The 15,370-nt window shown below is 37.0% G+C and overlaps 1 protein-coding gene across 9 annotated transcripts in view; it reads right to left on the reverse strand.

The window, feature by feature from the left end:
* Nucleotides 1–15,370, reverse strand: part of CEP170 (centrosomal protein 170) — a 99,156-nt gene that overhangs the window by 64,650 nt on the left and 19,136 nt on the right. For all 9 annotated transcript variants that reach the window (XM_054821073.1, XM_054821072.1, XM_054821071.1 and 6 more), the window contains exons 2-3: nucleotides 11,291–11,436; nucleotides 5,270–5,359 (exon numbers count right to left, since the gene is read on the reverse strand). In XM_054821073.1, the coding sequence (XP_054677048.1) occupies nucleotides 5,270–5,359; nucleotides 11,291–11,395 (195 nt within the window). In that variant the 5' untranslated portion in view covers nucleotides 11,396–11,436. The remainder of the gene's footprint in view (nucleotides 1–5,269; nucleotides 5,360–11,290; nucleotides 11,437–15,370) is intronic.

Genomic DNA, 15,370 nt, shown 5'->3' on the forward strand with positions numbered 1-15,370 from the left:
TTGATGTTTTTAGTTGTTGCTAAGTAGTTGTAGTGCTTACGCTAAGTCAAGGATTTTTCAGCTTCTCACGCCCTGCCAGGTGCACCAGAAGCTGGGAGAGCACAGCCAGGACAGCTGGCCCAGGCTGGCCAAAGGGATATTCCCTACCATATAATGTCATGCTCCGGACATAACTGGGGAAGCTAGCCGGGAGGCAGGATTGCTGCTCAGAAACAGACCAGGCATCAGTTTTTTTCTGCATGTGGTGAGCAATTGCATTTATGCATCACTTGCTTTATATATATGATTGTTATTCTCTTCCTTTGTTATCCTATTAAACTGTCTTTATCTCAGCCCATGAGGGGTTTTTTTTTTCCCCATTCTCTTCCTCATCCCCTTGAGGGGAAGGGGTGAGCGAGCACCTGTGAGTAACTGTGCTCAGTTACTTGCTGGGGTTAAACCACAACAAATGACCAATTACAGAAGCAGCAAGGAGGAAGAACAATACATGTTCAAGTCAAAATGGATCTCAGAGATGTAATTTGGAAGAGCTGGAAAACAATTCCATCTCTGGGGGAAAAAAAAATTAACATAAATAAGGCTTGAAGTTAGATTATTCAAGCCCTGAAGAAAATTCTAGAAAGTCACCTACATAAAATTCTAAAACAGACATGAACCCTTGTATGTAAAGTAAAGTAAGAACCAGGGCAGGGGGCAAAAGTTTATTCATTCATTGGAACTGATCTGCATCTTTAAAGACTGATTTACAGTCTTCAGAAGGCAGGCTGCCAACTTCAAGCAAACTGCGCATGTTACTAACATCAACAATTTGCATGTGGTGACTTCAGATACCAGAAACCAAGCATGCTAACAGGCTAAGGCAGGACTGAGCATCAGGAACTGAGAGTGTTCTTCTCACAACTTGCCCTTTTGTCATTGGAGAGAATCCTTAAACCTTGAGGTACGGACTTCTCCCAGAACCTGCCACCTCCCCATGACAGCTCTCAAATTGACCCTCCTGCTCATCCCAAGTCATACCACTGCTCTTAAAACTCTCCGTATTAGGCTGAATCTCTAACTGGGAAAGCAAATTGTTTCTTAAACCTGAATTTGTTACCTTCAGAGAAAGCTCTATATTGTGTCACTATCTTCTGAATTCACTGACAGAGAAATATAGAAGGGTGAAGACATGTTTTGCCTAGCAGAATAGAATATTAAGCTCTCAATTAAAAAAACTGGAGATCAGGCTACAAAGAAAAAAAACCAGTAAATGTAACTCTGCATAATATTAAGGACACTTTCAGAGTTAAAGATCCTTGAAGAATCTTTCTACAGTATGAGCTGACAAAAACCTTCTGCACAGCATCTTGCCTTAAACTATTCCTCAAGGCTCAATTCAAATCTGCTTTAAGAAGCTAGAATTTACACTCTTAAATTCCTCTCTACTACATTCTCCCCTGGCTTTCTTGAAATCCTCCCTCTCCTTTCACCTGAAAAGATTGTAACATTTGGACTTATAAGAATGTACCATCTTCCTTGTAAAAAATGTGAATAATCAGCTATATGTGAAAAGTCTCTTGTTCCTTGGTGTTACTTTCTTCATCTGCTTTTAAAATCCAAAATGAAGCTTTAATTTAGGGCAAATTCAAGGCAAATTAAACATTTATGGATTAGCTGTTATGAGACTGTTGCATTATTTTATGGATTATTTATCAGTTGTATATTTTACCATACCTTAAAAAACTTACAGCTTCTTGCTCATTTTTACTTTACGTAACAGCTACATTTTCATACTAGAGATAGATTAAATATCCAGGGTGCCTTTCTGAAACACATTTATTACTGGTTTGTGCCAGTTTTGGGGACTCAGAATATCGCAACCCCACAGGATTACCCTACTTCAAGCTTAAGAGTTCTACAACAACATGTACATGTTTCTAAGGAATACAGCAGCTGAAGTATGCCAATTTTTAAGCACACTGAAGTTAGGGGCACACACACAAATTTTGAATAATTAAGCCAAGAATCTGAATCTTTGAACGCTTATGTTGCTCATCTAAATCTAGTATTAGATGAAGTCTCGAAAGACAGAAACGATGTCCTTTCCCCAAAACAGTAAAGGATCTTCTGTTTTCTTTTCTTTTTCTAAATGAATATAATGTTTATTTCATTATTATAAAAATTGCTTACCTACTTCATAGAAAATATCTTCCATAAGAAATAAGAATTAAAGGTACAACTATTTACTGATTTGTAAGCACGAAACTTTGAGTGATGTTTAATGCATATTTACTCCACTTTAACATTATGACAGTCCAGAGCAAAAACCCATGAAGACTATCTTCAAGGCATCTTGAATTTCAGTGAATCACTGAAATCTAGGATGCTTTGTGGACATGTATGTATATATGTACGTATGCATTTTTCCTCTATGGTCAGAGTTCTGAAATGCACATGCATGTAGTATATTCAACCCAGAGAACTCTAAAGGCAGTGTGTGCAGTCTACAGACACCCTCATGACCGAACTGATGGCATACAACCACCAAATTGCTTTGCCTCTGGAGTTTTAAAATCCCACCACAGGCTTTGGTATGCAAGACAAAGCTAGCTTGAAAAAGCTAGTTACTGTGTAAATAAGGAATTATTTTCCTCCTTTAAATCACTCTATACACATTTTTATATATTCATAGGATTTCCAAAGCTTTATTCTTCAAATAGCGAGAGTCAGCTCTCTCTAAGCCTTCACAAAGTTTGCTGACCATTTTGCAATCCAGTCCTAAAACATCAGTGTGAAAGAACTTCGTTATCCTCTAAATAACCCTGAGAAGAATGTTATTGAACAGGGCCATGGATGTTTGATAAATTTTCTGGTATGTTTTTGAGGTCACATGTCGAAGGAGAAAATACAGTTGAATTCTGTTGATACTGGTGAAAGAATAGATTATATCTCAGCAACAGTACACATTTTCTTCACAAAAGAGAAATTCCTTAGTCTTTTTTGTGTGAAATGAGATAAGGAGGAACGACCAGGAGTCATCATGATGGATTATTTGAAATAAAACTTTACATCATGTAAATCTGACTGAAATTTACTTTTGCTTTATTTTCAAATCTAGATGTATGAAGTCCAGGATGAAGACTGCTAACTTTTTCACTGAACTGAGTGTGGATCAACCATACAGATAAGAATATTCAGGCATTAGGTGCAATTATGGTTCATCTCCTGAAAGTATTTGGGACTCCTAAAATTCAAAAGAAAAGCCCTATGTATTGGTAGTAGCCATCTCCCCTTGAACTCTGAATTATCTTGAGTGGTTAAAGTGCATTACACCAGGAATGGAACAGTCCTGTATACTAAGTAAAGTATACATCTGTTCTCCAACGAAATGGGACTAACTGGGGAGACTCAAGATAAATGTTTGCTCTTGATGAAGCAAGCAAAGTACCAATGGGTAGAAGCTGAAGCAGCACTAAAAGAGGAACTTGGCTGTCAGGGAGGTGGTATTCTCAGTGGAAATAGTAGCTAGACTAAAAGAATTATTGCCTATTTAGTTAGTAGTTCACCGCACGGTACAGAGACATTGCATATATTGTTCTCCACACAATTAACTACAGTGTTACAAAATTATGTGTTTCCTCTTTTAACTTGAAACCAGGTAGGTAGAGGTATGTAAGAAAAGCACAGTCAGAAAGAGATCATAAGGGAAGCACTATGAAGACAAAGAGCAAGGACTGAACTCCTAAAACTTAATGTTCCCTGTCCCAAAACTGTGGGAAGAAAGAGTTCCTTTGATGTCTCTGGGTAAACAGCTATAGAGCAACTGACAACTCAAACCTGAGAATGAATGAGATCAAGCGAAGCAAATAACTAAAACCTATTTATCAGAGGCAAAGAAAGGTGCCAAATGAAGGCCTTTGAATATATATTTTTATTAAAATTCAAGTTTTGTGACAAGGCAATGAAAATCTGAAGGTATGCCTATTGACTACAGAAGTAACATAGAATTAGGGAATAAAATCAAATGGCTCAGCAAAAAATTACTATGCGCTGAATTAATTTTCGTTCACTGCCTTGAAACAGTGCACTGACTCTCAAAATATAGAGGTATATCAAATATTTAAGGAGCAAAGTTCTTATTCATCTACAACTGTTCAAAGGATAAAACTCTTCAGGTTACATTGGTTTCATGTGGAGTTGAGACTCTAACTTTTTGGAAGGCTGTTAGTTACCCTGAAATACAGAAAAGCTAATAGAGACAGACTAACAGAGTTTTTATTTTGAAATGCACTACAAGATCAAACACCAAAACCTAAATCAATGCTAAAGGCAGTAACTTGAGATCTCTTCTTCATCTTCTATTTTTTTAAACGTTTGACAAAGCTATTCACTACCTGTAACTTTCTCAATGTTAATTCAAATAAGCAATCACAGATGAAGTTATGGTTTTATTCTGTACACATTCATGACACAGCCAAACATATAAAGTTATATAAAATAACAACCATAAAACTTTAACTATAAACAGCTCATAAAGTAATATCTAAAGGGCTACAAAAATATGACAAAGTTACTGCATTTTTAATAATTTATTGTAATATTCAAAACATTTATAGAAGGTGAAGCTTACCTAGAATGTTATATACACAATTCCTAGAGAAGTCTTAAAACATGAAATGTCATATGAAACTTCATTTTGTTCATAATTTTGCATTTTTCCTGTATTAGTTTCTAATAATACGTAAACATTATTCATAGACATTTTGACAAAAAGGATACTGAAAAACTAAATGCAAATATAGAATTAAATTGGTTTACATACAACATGGCTATTGCAGAGCATACTTTTTTCCCATATATGAAGCACAGTTTAACATTCTCTTCTGTATGAAAAAAGGAGGAAAAAGGAATAGCATATGAAATAAAAAAATGATTTCTTAACCAGACATTTTAGAGATTGAAATCTTTTTTTTTTAATCAATATAATCAAGATTTTTTCCCCTACATTTCTGAAATACAGAACAGTAACATATTCCTTTTTATCCTTTTGAATTTTTTCCTACTGATAAGGCCCTCTTATAAATGGAATTCACTGCAGCCCTTTAAACAATGTGCAGTGGAAAAACCCCACAAAAACTACATTTTCCTTTTGAATGTTCCTCCATTTCCAATCTCGCATTAAGAAGATATTAATGTACACTTGTTAAGTCATACTCTCCTCGCTCAAAAAGACCCCAAGACAAACACACAAAAGACTATGGGGAGCTATCCATATCAGATGTTGACTTACGCCATTCAAGCTGCCCAAATCCTTCACCAAATGTTCATCCGTAGAGGCATCATAGTTAAGTACAGCATGTTGCTTGTCCACGCTTCGTGACTATAATATATAGAAAAAATTATATAAAATAAGGTATTTCAAAAACGGATGAAGATAGCGTTAATGGCTATTTCGTAAAGCAGCATTATTATTTTCTTTCTACATAGCACATTTATTCAAATTACATAAAAAAATTAGTCCTGTCCATGAAAAAACTCAATCTCTAACCATACTCAATTCTGGCCCTAGGTGCCCCATAGGAGAATCCTAAAATTAATTCAGGAGAATTATTTTCTTTATGTTTCCCCAAATGTAATTATAAGTCAGATTCAGCCATATCTCATCTGAAGATTTTTTTTTCAGTTCACCATTGATGTTTAATCTAACATCACCTTTATTTCTCTCTCTCTCTCCTGAACTGCATGCATCTTTCAAAACATGAATATGATTCTGTGGTATTGCTGTTCTCTCTGAAACATGCCTCTGCTGTCATGCATCAGTAAATCTTCCATTATGTTGCCTGGGATACTTACAAATTATACAAGCATTGAAATTGTTTCTCCTTGATCTCAATTTCCTAAACAAATTAGCTATAGCCTCTACACTAAATGTCTGAGCGGCTCCTGAATTACTGTTCCCATCAGTTCTGACTCTCTCTCTTTTATCAGTCCTTCCTTAAGCACTTCAGCATTTCTTTAATTAATTATTTCGCATCCAAATGTCAACCCATAAATCAAGAACAATCCCTGTTATTATTTCCTCTGAGAACACCACCTCCCTAACAGCTAAGCTCCTCTTTCAATACTTGCAGCCTGAGGTGCTGATTTAAGCAAGGAAAAGGTGGGGTTGGATGTATGCTTCCTTCATGCACGCATGTAGTCAGCATGATGACATCTAGAAGAGTTCCCAACTGGATGGAGCCCACAGCTCATACTGCCTAGCTGGGCATACTTGATCTGTCTGTTTACTGGTAAGTCTGCTAGTGCAGTGTCCTGACATGACTGCATAGCAGCAAATTTCTTCCAACTGTGTTCTTCCAGGTTCAGGTTCGCATCTTCTATCCTTGCTATTCAACTCATTGCTCAGGACTATATAGCACTGAGAATGGTAAATTTCTGCCTGAGACTTCTGTGCTTATTTCTGCACCAGCACCTGCAGTCTGCCAGTTCTGGGAGTCCCAGGTTACCAGTGCATTAGCCAGTTCAAGGCATCAGAACATGCGATCTTGATTTCTAAGGAAATGCTTTCTCTTCTCAGAATCCCACGTTTATAATCTCATTCCTTCTTGATTTCTCGAGACTTGCTAATATTATTTTCCTTCTTTCTTTTCAATTTACTTCCTTATTCTTCCTTTCCATGCCATCTTTTGACTACTTCACCTTCTCCTCAAAGAAGTGAAATCAGTCCTCTTGTTTATAGTTAACCATGTTACTTTTAGACTTTTCATTTGAGCCAATTTCCTCTGCAGTCTTGAGGGGTGTAGAAGGGGGGACCAGGATATAAAGGGGGAGGGGAGAATTAAGGAAGAGACGGACAAATGAACAACAAGGTCCATGCCAATCTAAGCTGTACTAGTCTACTACATCAGTTAAGTGTTCTTAATGGTAGATGAAGATATACCAGTATAGTTCATTTTCTAACTTAGCAACCTTTCTTCAAGTGAAACAAGCTATCACAGTAATATCAAATTCACTGATGTGGGTGTTCTGCTGAGCCTATAATGTCAAGCAGAGATTACACTTTTCCACACTCAAGTGATGAGGCAATGCAAGCACAAGAAATACCCTATCTTTACTTAGGTTATGGGGAAAATTTCTGAATTTCTTTCAATTATGTTATTCAAATACATATTGTATTAGGAATCAATATTTTATTATCTTTATGTGCTACTTCCTATTAAGAATATGTTAAAATGGACAGGACACAAAAAGATCTTTAAAGCTTCATGATATTTTGTCATATCTTCTGAAATGGTAAGAATGATTACTTAAGTCTGGGGCTTTTAGAGAAACTTGATATTCTGCAGAACATTAAGGTTCTCCTCAGGCTCAGATTACTTGCATATAATTGGACACATTTTTAATCATTGCGCACTATCTTTACAGGTGCAAAGATTGTGCCAGTCTTTCAAATGCTGTTTTTCCTTCCTTCCATTCAAATTTAAGTACTATCAAAACTACTTTTTACAAGACTGTGGTGCTCTGGCTGGCAGCTAAGCACCACACAGCTGCTCACTCACTGTGCCCTGCCCCAGTGGGATAAGGAGGAGAACAGGAAGAGCAAAAGCAAGAAAACTCATGGGTAGAGTTAAAGATAGCTTAAGCAGCAAAGGAAAGAGGAAGAAGAAAGAAGAAATAAAACAAATCAAGGGATGCAAAAACAATCACTCGCCACCTCCCACAAGCAGACCAATGTCCAGCAAGTCTTTTGAGCTTCCCCAAAGCCCCCTCCCTCAGTTTTTACTGCTGAGCATAACATCATATGGGATGGAATATCCCTTTGCTCAGTTTGAGTTAGCTGTCCTGGTTGTGTTCCCTCTTGGCTTCTTGTGCATCCCCAATATAGTCATATGTGTGTAGAAGGAGCAGAACAAGTGTGTTGGGTTTGCGTGGCAGGGTTTTGGTAGCGGGGGGGCTACAGGGGTGGCTTCTGTGAGAAGTTGCTAGAAGCTCCCCCTGTGTCTGACAGAGCCAATGCCAGCCGGCTCCAAGATGGGCCCGCCGCTGGCCAAGGCCAAGCCAATCAGCGCCTCTGTGATAACATATTTAAGAAGTAGAAAAACACTTAGAGGGAGAGAGCTTTTGCAGCCGGAGAGAGGAGTGAGAAGATGTAAGAAACTCTGCAGACACCAAGGTCAGTGCAGATGGAGGGGGAGGAGGAGCTCCAGGCGCCGGAGCAGAGATCCCCCTGCAGCCCGTGGTGAAGGCCATGGTGAAGCAGGCTGTCCCCCTGCAGCCCATGGAGGAAGGATGAGGGGGTGTAGCGATTCCACCTGCAGCCCGTGGAGGACCCCACGCTGGAGCAGGTGGAGACACCTGAAGGAGGCTGCGGCCTGTGGGAAGCCCACGCTGGAGCAAGTTCCAGGCCGGACCGGTGGACCCATGAAGAGGGGAGCCCACGCCAGGGCAGGTTTGCTGGCAGGACTTGTGACCCCGTGGGGGACCCCACGCTGGAGCAGTTTGCTCCTGAAGGTCTGCACCCCGTGAGAGGGACTCCATGCTGGAGCAGGGGAACGATGAGAGGAGTCCTCCCCTGAGGATGAAGAAGCGGCAGAAACACCGTGAGATGAACTGACCGTAACCCCCACTCCCCGTCCCCCTGTGCCGCTGAGGGGGGGGAAGGTTGAAGCCGGGAGTGAAGTTGAGCCCGGGAAGATGGGAGGGGTGGGGGGAAGTGTTTTAAGAGTTGATTTTATTTTCTCATTCCTCTACTCTGTTTTGCCTAGTAATAAATTAGATGAATTCCCTCTCTGAGTTTGGTCTGTTTTGCTCGTGACGATAATTAGTGAGTGATCTCTCCCTGTCCTTATCTCGACCTGCAAGCATTTCGTTATGCCTTTTCTCCCCTGTTTAGTGAATGAGGGGAGTGAGAGAGCGGCTCTGGTGGGCACCTGGCCTCCAGCCAGGGTCAACCCACCACAACAAGAAAGAGAGAATGCCTTGAAACTGCACACACTGTTTGGCAACAGCTAAAATACTGGTGTGTTATCAACAGTGTTTTGGTCACAAATGCAAAACAAAGTATCATAAGGGCTTCTATCAAGAAAATTAACTCCATCCCAGCCAGACCCAGTACAAAGATTTATATATGACTGCAGAAATAATAAAAATCACACAATTACTGTGTTAACAGTTGCATGAATATAAAGAGGGAAAACTCCATCCTCAGTTAAAATAAATTTGTGACTACCATTATTTTAGACAGACTCTTCAATCCAATTCAGACTACTAAGAAAGTGTTCAGAATACAGAAAGTAAGAGTATTCTTTGGAAATAATTTTGATATTAAGAATAATGTGAATAATGTAGAATTTTTCACCTTGAAGATTATTCCCCCATCAAAATTCAAAAAGTTTTCTTAACATACTGTTGACAGAAGGGGAAAGTGTGGTATTTATCCACAAGCAGGGTAATGCATTGGAGCAGCTAGATAAATACAAAGACTGCACACTATGTTTAAGCATATTTACAAAACAGCCCTGTTAAAGCAAATCTGTATTCCCAGACACGAACAAAACCTCTGTTAGAAGAGCAGTGGTTAGGTATCAAGCATGCAACAGAGCTGAAATGCTTTTTAATAAGGCTTTTATAACATGTTTTCTGTCAAGAGATTATGAATAAAAGCATTAAATTCTGCTTTCTTTATCATGCATTGTCCACATGCTTTGCAGTAAGAGAACAACCAAGTTGTCAAAAGTGGAAAGGAAGGTCCTACACAAAGAGCTATACATACAGAACAAGAACACATTATTAGCTTCTCTTTTGGTGGGTTCCTCCCCCTTCAGCAGTATGTGGTGTTACAGTCATGCTGGCATGTAGGCCTAACATAACAGCAGGCTAAAGAGAATATTCTTGAAAATCACCAGGCCCCTTGATTCTTTTTACTACCTCTGAGGTCAATATTCAACAAATAACATTTGTAAATGACTGGAATCTATTCACAATATTAATCAAAGAGGCAGTTACTTTTGAAGGTGATGATGACTGAAGCTTTGTAACAGAAAATAATAAAGCTTGAGTACTCAGCTTCTCTCTAAGGACTGATCAACCACTGACAGGAGATGGCATAGGGGAGAAAGAAGGAAGAAAAGGCTCCCTTATTCAGAGACAAGAATCCATTACAACAAGCTAGTGGTAAAATAAAAGCATTTTTTGCTTATAATCTTCTGGAGAGGAGCCAATGGGGTGGGGTTTTTGGTTGCTTTTGGTGTTGGGGTTTTTTTTTGTGTTTGTTTTCTTTGTTTGGGTTTTTTTTTAATACTTCCCTCATAAATCACTAGGACATCATACTACCTGTCTTTAAAGAGAAATTATGAGTATTTTCAACTACTTTCTAACAGGACAAAGTATTTCCATCACCAGTAAAACCTTTGGATGCCTCCTGAGGTTGAGAGCCAAATGTAGTTTATTAGAGATATTACATTCTGAGTAATACACATGAAAATAGGTTTCTAGGCATTTCATTTGAAAGTGAGATTCTAATTTGGCTGTTAATGGCTCCATATACAACTACTGGCAACAAAAAATCCAAATGAAAATATTTTATTGAATGGCATGAAGGGCTGAGAATATTAGTTTTGAAGTACAATCTTCTTAAGAGCTCTACAGTAATCAAAGACAAGAAATCAAGAAGAAACTCCCCAAATATTACCACTAACCATTCAAAAATATATATACTAGAAAGAAGCAGCTCAGAGGACTACAGCTTTGATAGGGTTAAGCGCATGCAATATGGCTACATAACAATACAGTTACACACCTCTGAGAGTTCCACATAGCGAACCTGAAAGTTGAGGAAGCTACTGAAGTATCAAACTATTTTGACTAAGACTTGTATTTTTACGGTTCCACTGAAACCATTACTGAGACTGAGTCATTCAACTTCCTCAGAGATAGAGGAATACTCTTCTCTACTAATTTAATTTGCCTTTGTACAACAAGATCAGGACATGGGGATAGAGTTACATCAAGTCATGTGACTAAATTAGATTACAAGTTGCAGAAAAAGAAAGCTCTTTTCAAAAGCAAAATTTATTTCATCTATTCTTGTATTCTGTATATGATTTATATGAAGAAAATGTGATCCTCTGCACTTCAACAGTAACTGTGTGCTTGATGGCAATATATTGGAACTAACTTTTTCTATGAACACAAAAGATTAATCAAAATCACTCCCCCAACATCTGGGGAACTTAATTTTCAAAACAAATATAAAACTGGTGCATTAAGTTCACAGTTGGAACAGTTGCACATGGAAGGCTGATGCAATTACCTGTAACATCAGCTCACAGTCATCTCTTCCAACAAAAATCATTTCTCGTGGCAGCCTATGGCGGGTGCCTCCACTGCTCACCAAAAACCAGGATGTTAAGCTCATTTTCTGCTTAGCTGATAAATCCTTTGCAAAGCTACGTCATCCTGCAGCGAGAAAGAAAGAGAAATAGAAAAAATGCATTTTAGTTATTTTTAGCTACAGTTCCTGCTCAGCAAACACCATGAGTAGAATACAAAAAGCCTCTGAAAATACAGCATTCTCAATAGCATGTACTGAATCCAGCAATCACAGGAAATGACAGGCTCCAGATTTACATAGTCTGAGACTTCATGCAACTAGGCAAATTTAATTGGAGGTAAGCTTCTTCAAAACGACCAAGCAGCTAGTTAATACCAAAGTCATATGTTAAATTGTGAGAAAGCTTTTAACATTTGACCTCTTATTATCAAGATAATTGATACATTAATGCTTCACTATCACAACCAATAAACAATGTGGCAAACATTCACAAAATACAGCAAGTAAGTTGCAAGTGTGTCATTACATTTTCCTGTGAAAAAACCCTACCTCCTTTGGTTTTAAGCTCAGGTCCTCTGTAAAGCACCAAGTGAAAGCATAAATTAAAGGAAGTTTTGCTCATTTAACATTAGATTTTCTCAATAAAACTTTTATCTTGGAAATTTAGCAGTGTACATTTAGACCTGTACACACAGCAAAGCAAAATGAACAATTTAGAAGTTATTTACAAGTAGTAAAACTGAAAGCAGAGTTCCTACAAAACTTTACCTTAATTTTCCAATAAACAACATGACATACTACATACTTACACAGCAAAAAAAACCCCCACAGCTGTTTAAAATGACATAAAATACAACAAAAAACAAAACTTGAAAACTGGATAAAATCTTTCAGGAAAACTTCTTTACATAATATAGCCTACTTGACACTGGACAAAAATATGATTAAAAGCACTCTCCAGAGTAATTCAATGGTCAATACTTGGAAAAGCCTTTAAGAAGTATTCCAAGTCTTAAGCAAAAGCAAGCCAAAGCAATCATTTCATTCATTCATTACCATTCTCTATTCACTAAAAGAGAAGCTAAAGAAAATAAAAAGCAACCAGTCTGCATTCTTCTCAGTACAAAATAGCTGGAATTTCTCTTCTATTTGTATGTCATTTAGTGAAATTATGCAAGGGTAGCAAATGTACTGTAAGTAGACATAATCCTGTAACAGACTTGAGCATAATCTGCATAATAACAAGAATACAGCAAGGTTCTCAAAACCAAGACTAACATGTAAGCACTAAGATGACAATGCCAGCACTGCTCCATTAGTCAAACTACAATCAAGGAGAGACACACAGATTAAGAGAGAGGACTGAGTTAGGTCAAAACTGCATCTGAAAATGACATTTACAGACATTTACAAAACAGTAAGTCAAAAGCATACCACGGCAGGTGCTAAAATGAACCAGCAGAGCTGTCAACTCATTTAAAGAAAAAAAAAAAAAAGGCAGCAATTTGAACAGAAGAAATTAGAAAGATTTAATGTGCTAAAAATTTACTTACAAAAAAAGTAAGTATGTATTATAACAAAGTGTTCTCTTATACAGTGATACCTAGAATAGGATTATCTTTCCACAGCTGTATCATAACGCATTCTTCAAATGAAACTTATGTCCACTTAATGTTCTCCAACTCAATGGAAGAAGTGATACAGCATCTCTATTATACTTTATTCATAGAAAATAAAAAGATTACAAATTAAATCTATAATAATAACTTGCTGAAATAAAATTTAAAGACCTCTAGTTACCAAATAAGTGCTTTCATAATTGAAACAGTTTATTCAGCACCTTTGAAGGAAATTAACATTTGTATTTTTAATTTAACCTCGTTTAAATCTAGAAGATAAACTAGGTCAATCAAATGACATTTTTCCATTCCTTTTAAGACAGGAAAAGCAAGTATCAAAAAATGGCTAGCCATTTTAACAAGTAAATTAAATGGATGTTTGACAGCAAGCATGTGTTCAATATCAAAGCTCCTCATTCCATTTATATTTTACTGCCTTTTAAATCTCCCATCTGCTTCTCATAACAACATTTACACCATTTGGCCTTCCTGCTCTAACTGAAAATTCATATGAAAATTTCCAAGAAGATATAAACTATTTGAAAAATTTCTTAGTCAAACACTATGTTTTAGTTTACATAGGTAGACTGTCAATAAAGGAGAAAAAACTATTTTTTGTTTATAAAACAGACAAGTAGGTCAACAACTACTGAGCTAGAAAAAAAACCCCAGAACTCCAAACCTCCCACAAATGATAAAGCCTGACAACGAACAGATTAAATTAAGCTATCTGAAATAATTTCATAAAATGTATTATACAGAGCAATCATTGCCACACAGCTTGGCAACACATTTGTAGTTAAAAGCCCATCACTATTTCTATCTAAGTTAATAATGTTGTTCTTTTCAAACAGTGCTGTCTCAACTGCAACGAATCATCAACCCAGATACATATTTTATTTTAAAGTATTCTTTAGAATAAACCAATGCCTTTGATCAAAACTGTGCTGAAATTCTGCATAGCAAAACTGGCTGAAAACAGGATACAGAAGCAACAGTTAATATCACAACAAAAAAGTGCATTAAAAATTTGATATGAAACTGCACACTTATTAGTTATATAGACAGTATACAGACAATTACATTGCACCCCGAAAACTTCATGAAAGCTAACAATATTTTTAATACACTGCTGTATTAAGAACTCTGGCTGTAGTATTCTGAACAATACAAGGATGAAAGATTGTTCACTCTCTAGGAGATACCAAATTAAATTACTATATGACAGGTGCAAAAGTGGATCTTTGCACAGTGTAAATTTAGGTCATGATAATTCTTGCAATGAAACGTTATGGATACTAAAAGGTTACACTGGGTTCAAAAAGCAGCAAACATTCATGGAAGAAAAAAATATCATGCCTATTAAATGCAATGACCCCACTTACAGCTCAGGAACTGCATGCACTGTTCATTTTGAGAGGCTTGGAGCGTGCTCTAGTGAGGTTTCATTTGGTATCATCCTAGTTAATAACCTCTCTTCCTTACCAAGCCTTTGTTTATGGGGAACAGGATACTGTCCCAGATGGCCCTGTCTTATTCCAGTACAGACTACACTTTTTAGATGAAGTATTTACCAAAAATATTATGATTTCTTCTATAGAAAAATGAATTTTAAATGCTTTATTGAAACATTTTGTTTTATTAGTCTTTCTAATATGGCGGCATTGTGTAATCTTTAAACAAACTAGTAAATATTTCATCATTAAGACTTGATCATTCAAAGCAATACTTCATTCTAGATACATGGAAGTCAGTTCCCGAGACATCTATTGTAACTGCAAAAGGTTTCTTTGCCTGCAGAAAAAACAGCATTTAATGGTGAAGAACTATGAATTTCAAAAGGCAGTAACCAGTGTGTAAGAATGAACACATGGGTAATAAGTCATTTGAAACAGATGATGCAGCAACAGGGAAATTGGCTGCATCATCCCTGTAAATATAATTCAGTCCTAAGAACTAAAGCCCTGCGTTACGTAGCCAAAAGATGGGTGTAACCAATTTCAAATATGCCTAGAGAAATACTGCCAAGATTATAGTTTTGATACAGTAATGTTATTGTAAGCAAAAGTCCTTAATAATCTCACATTTGAGCACTCTACAGTCTACATTTTTGTATTTGCCTGTAACTGAAAACAGCCAACTGTTTTCTCCAACTAAACCATTTGCAAGTACTGCGATGCTGATCCTACAGAGAAACAAAAAGCTATGTTTAAAATTTAAGCTAAACCTAATATATGCCTGAAATTCCAACTTTTAAGCACCACAGTCCTCCATATTAAGACTGAAAACAGTATAATTTTAATGGTACACAATTATTCTACTGTTGTACAACAAATTTTATTGAAGAATATTTTAAAATAATATTAACCCTGCATCAAGCTGAGACACAGTGTGATGATGATATGTTGCCCATTATTTGCCTTTATAAGTTCCTGTTTCC

The sequence above is a fragment of the Grus americana genome, chromosome 3 (assembly GCF_028858705.1).
Source record: "Grus americana isolate bGruAme1 chromosome 3, bGruAme1.mat, whole genome shotgun sequence".
In the NCBI taxonomy this organism is placed as follows: Eukaryota; Metazoa; Chordata; class Aves; order Gruiformes; family Gruidae; genus Grus; species Grus americana.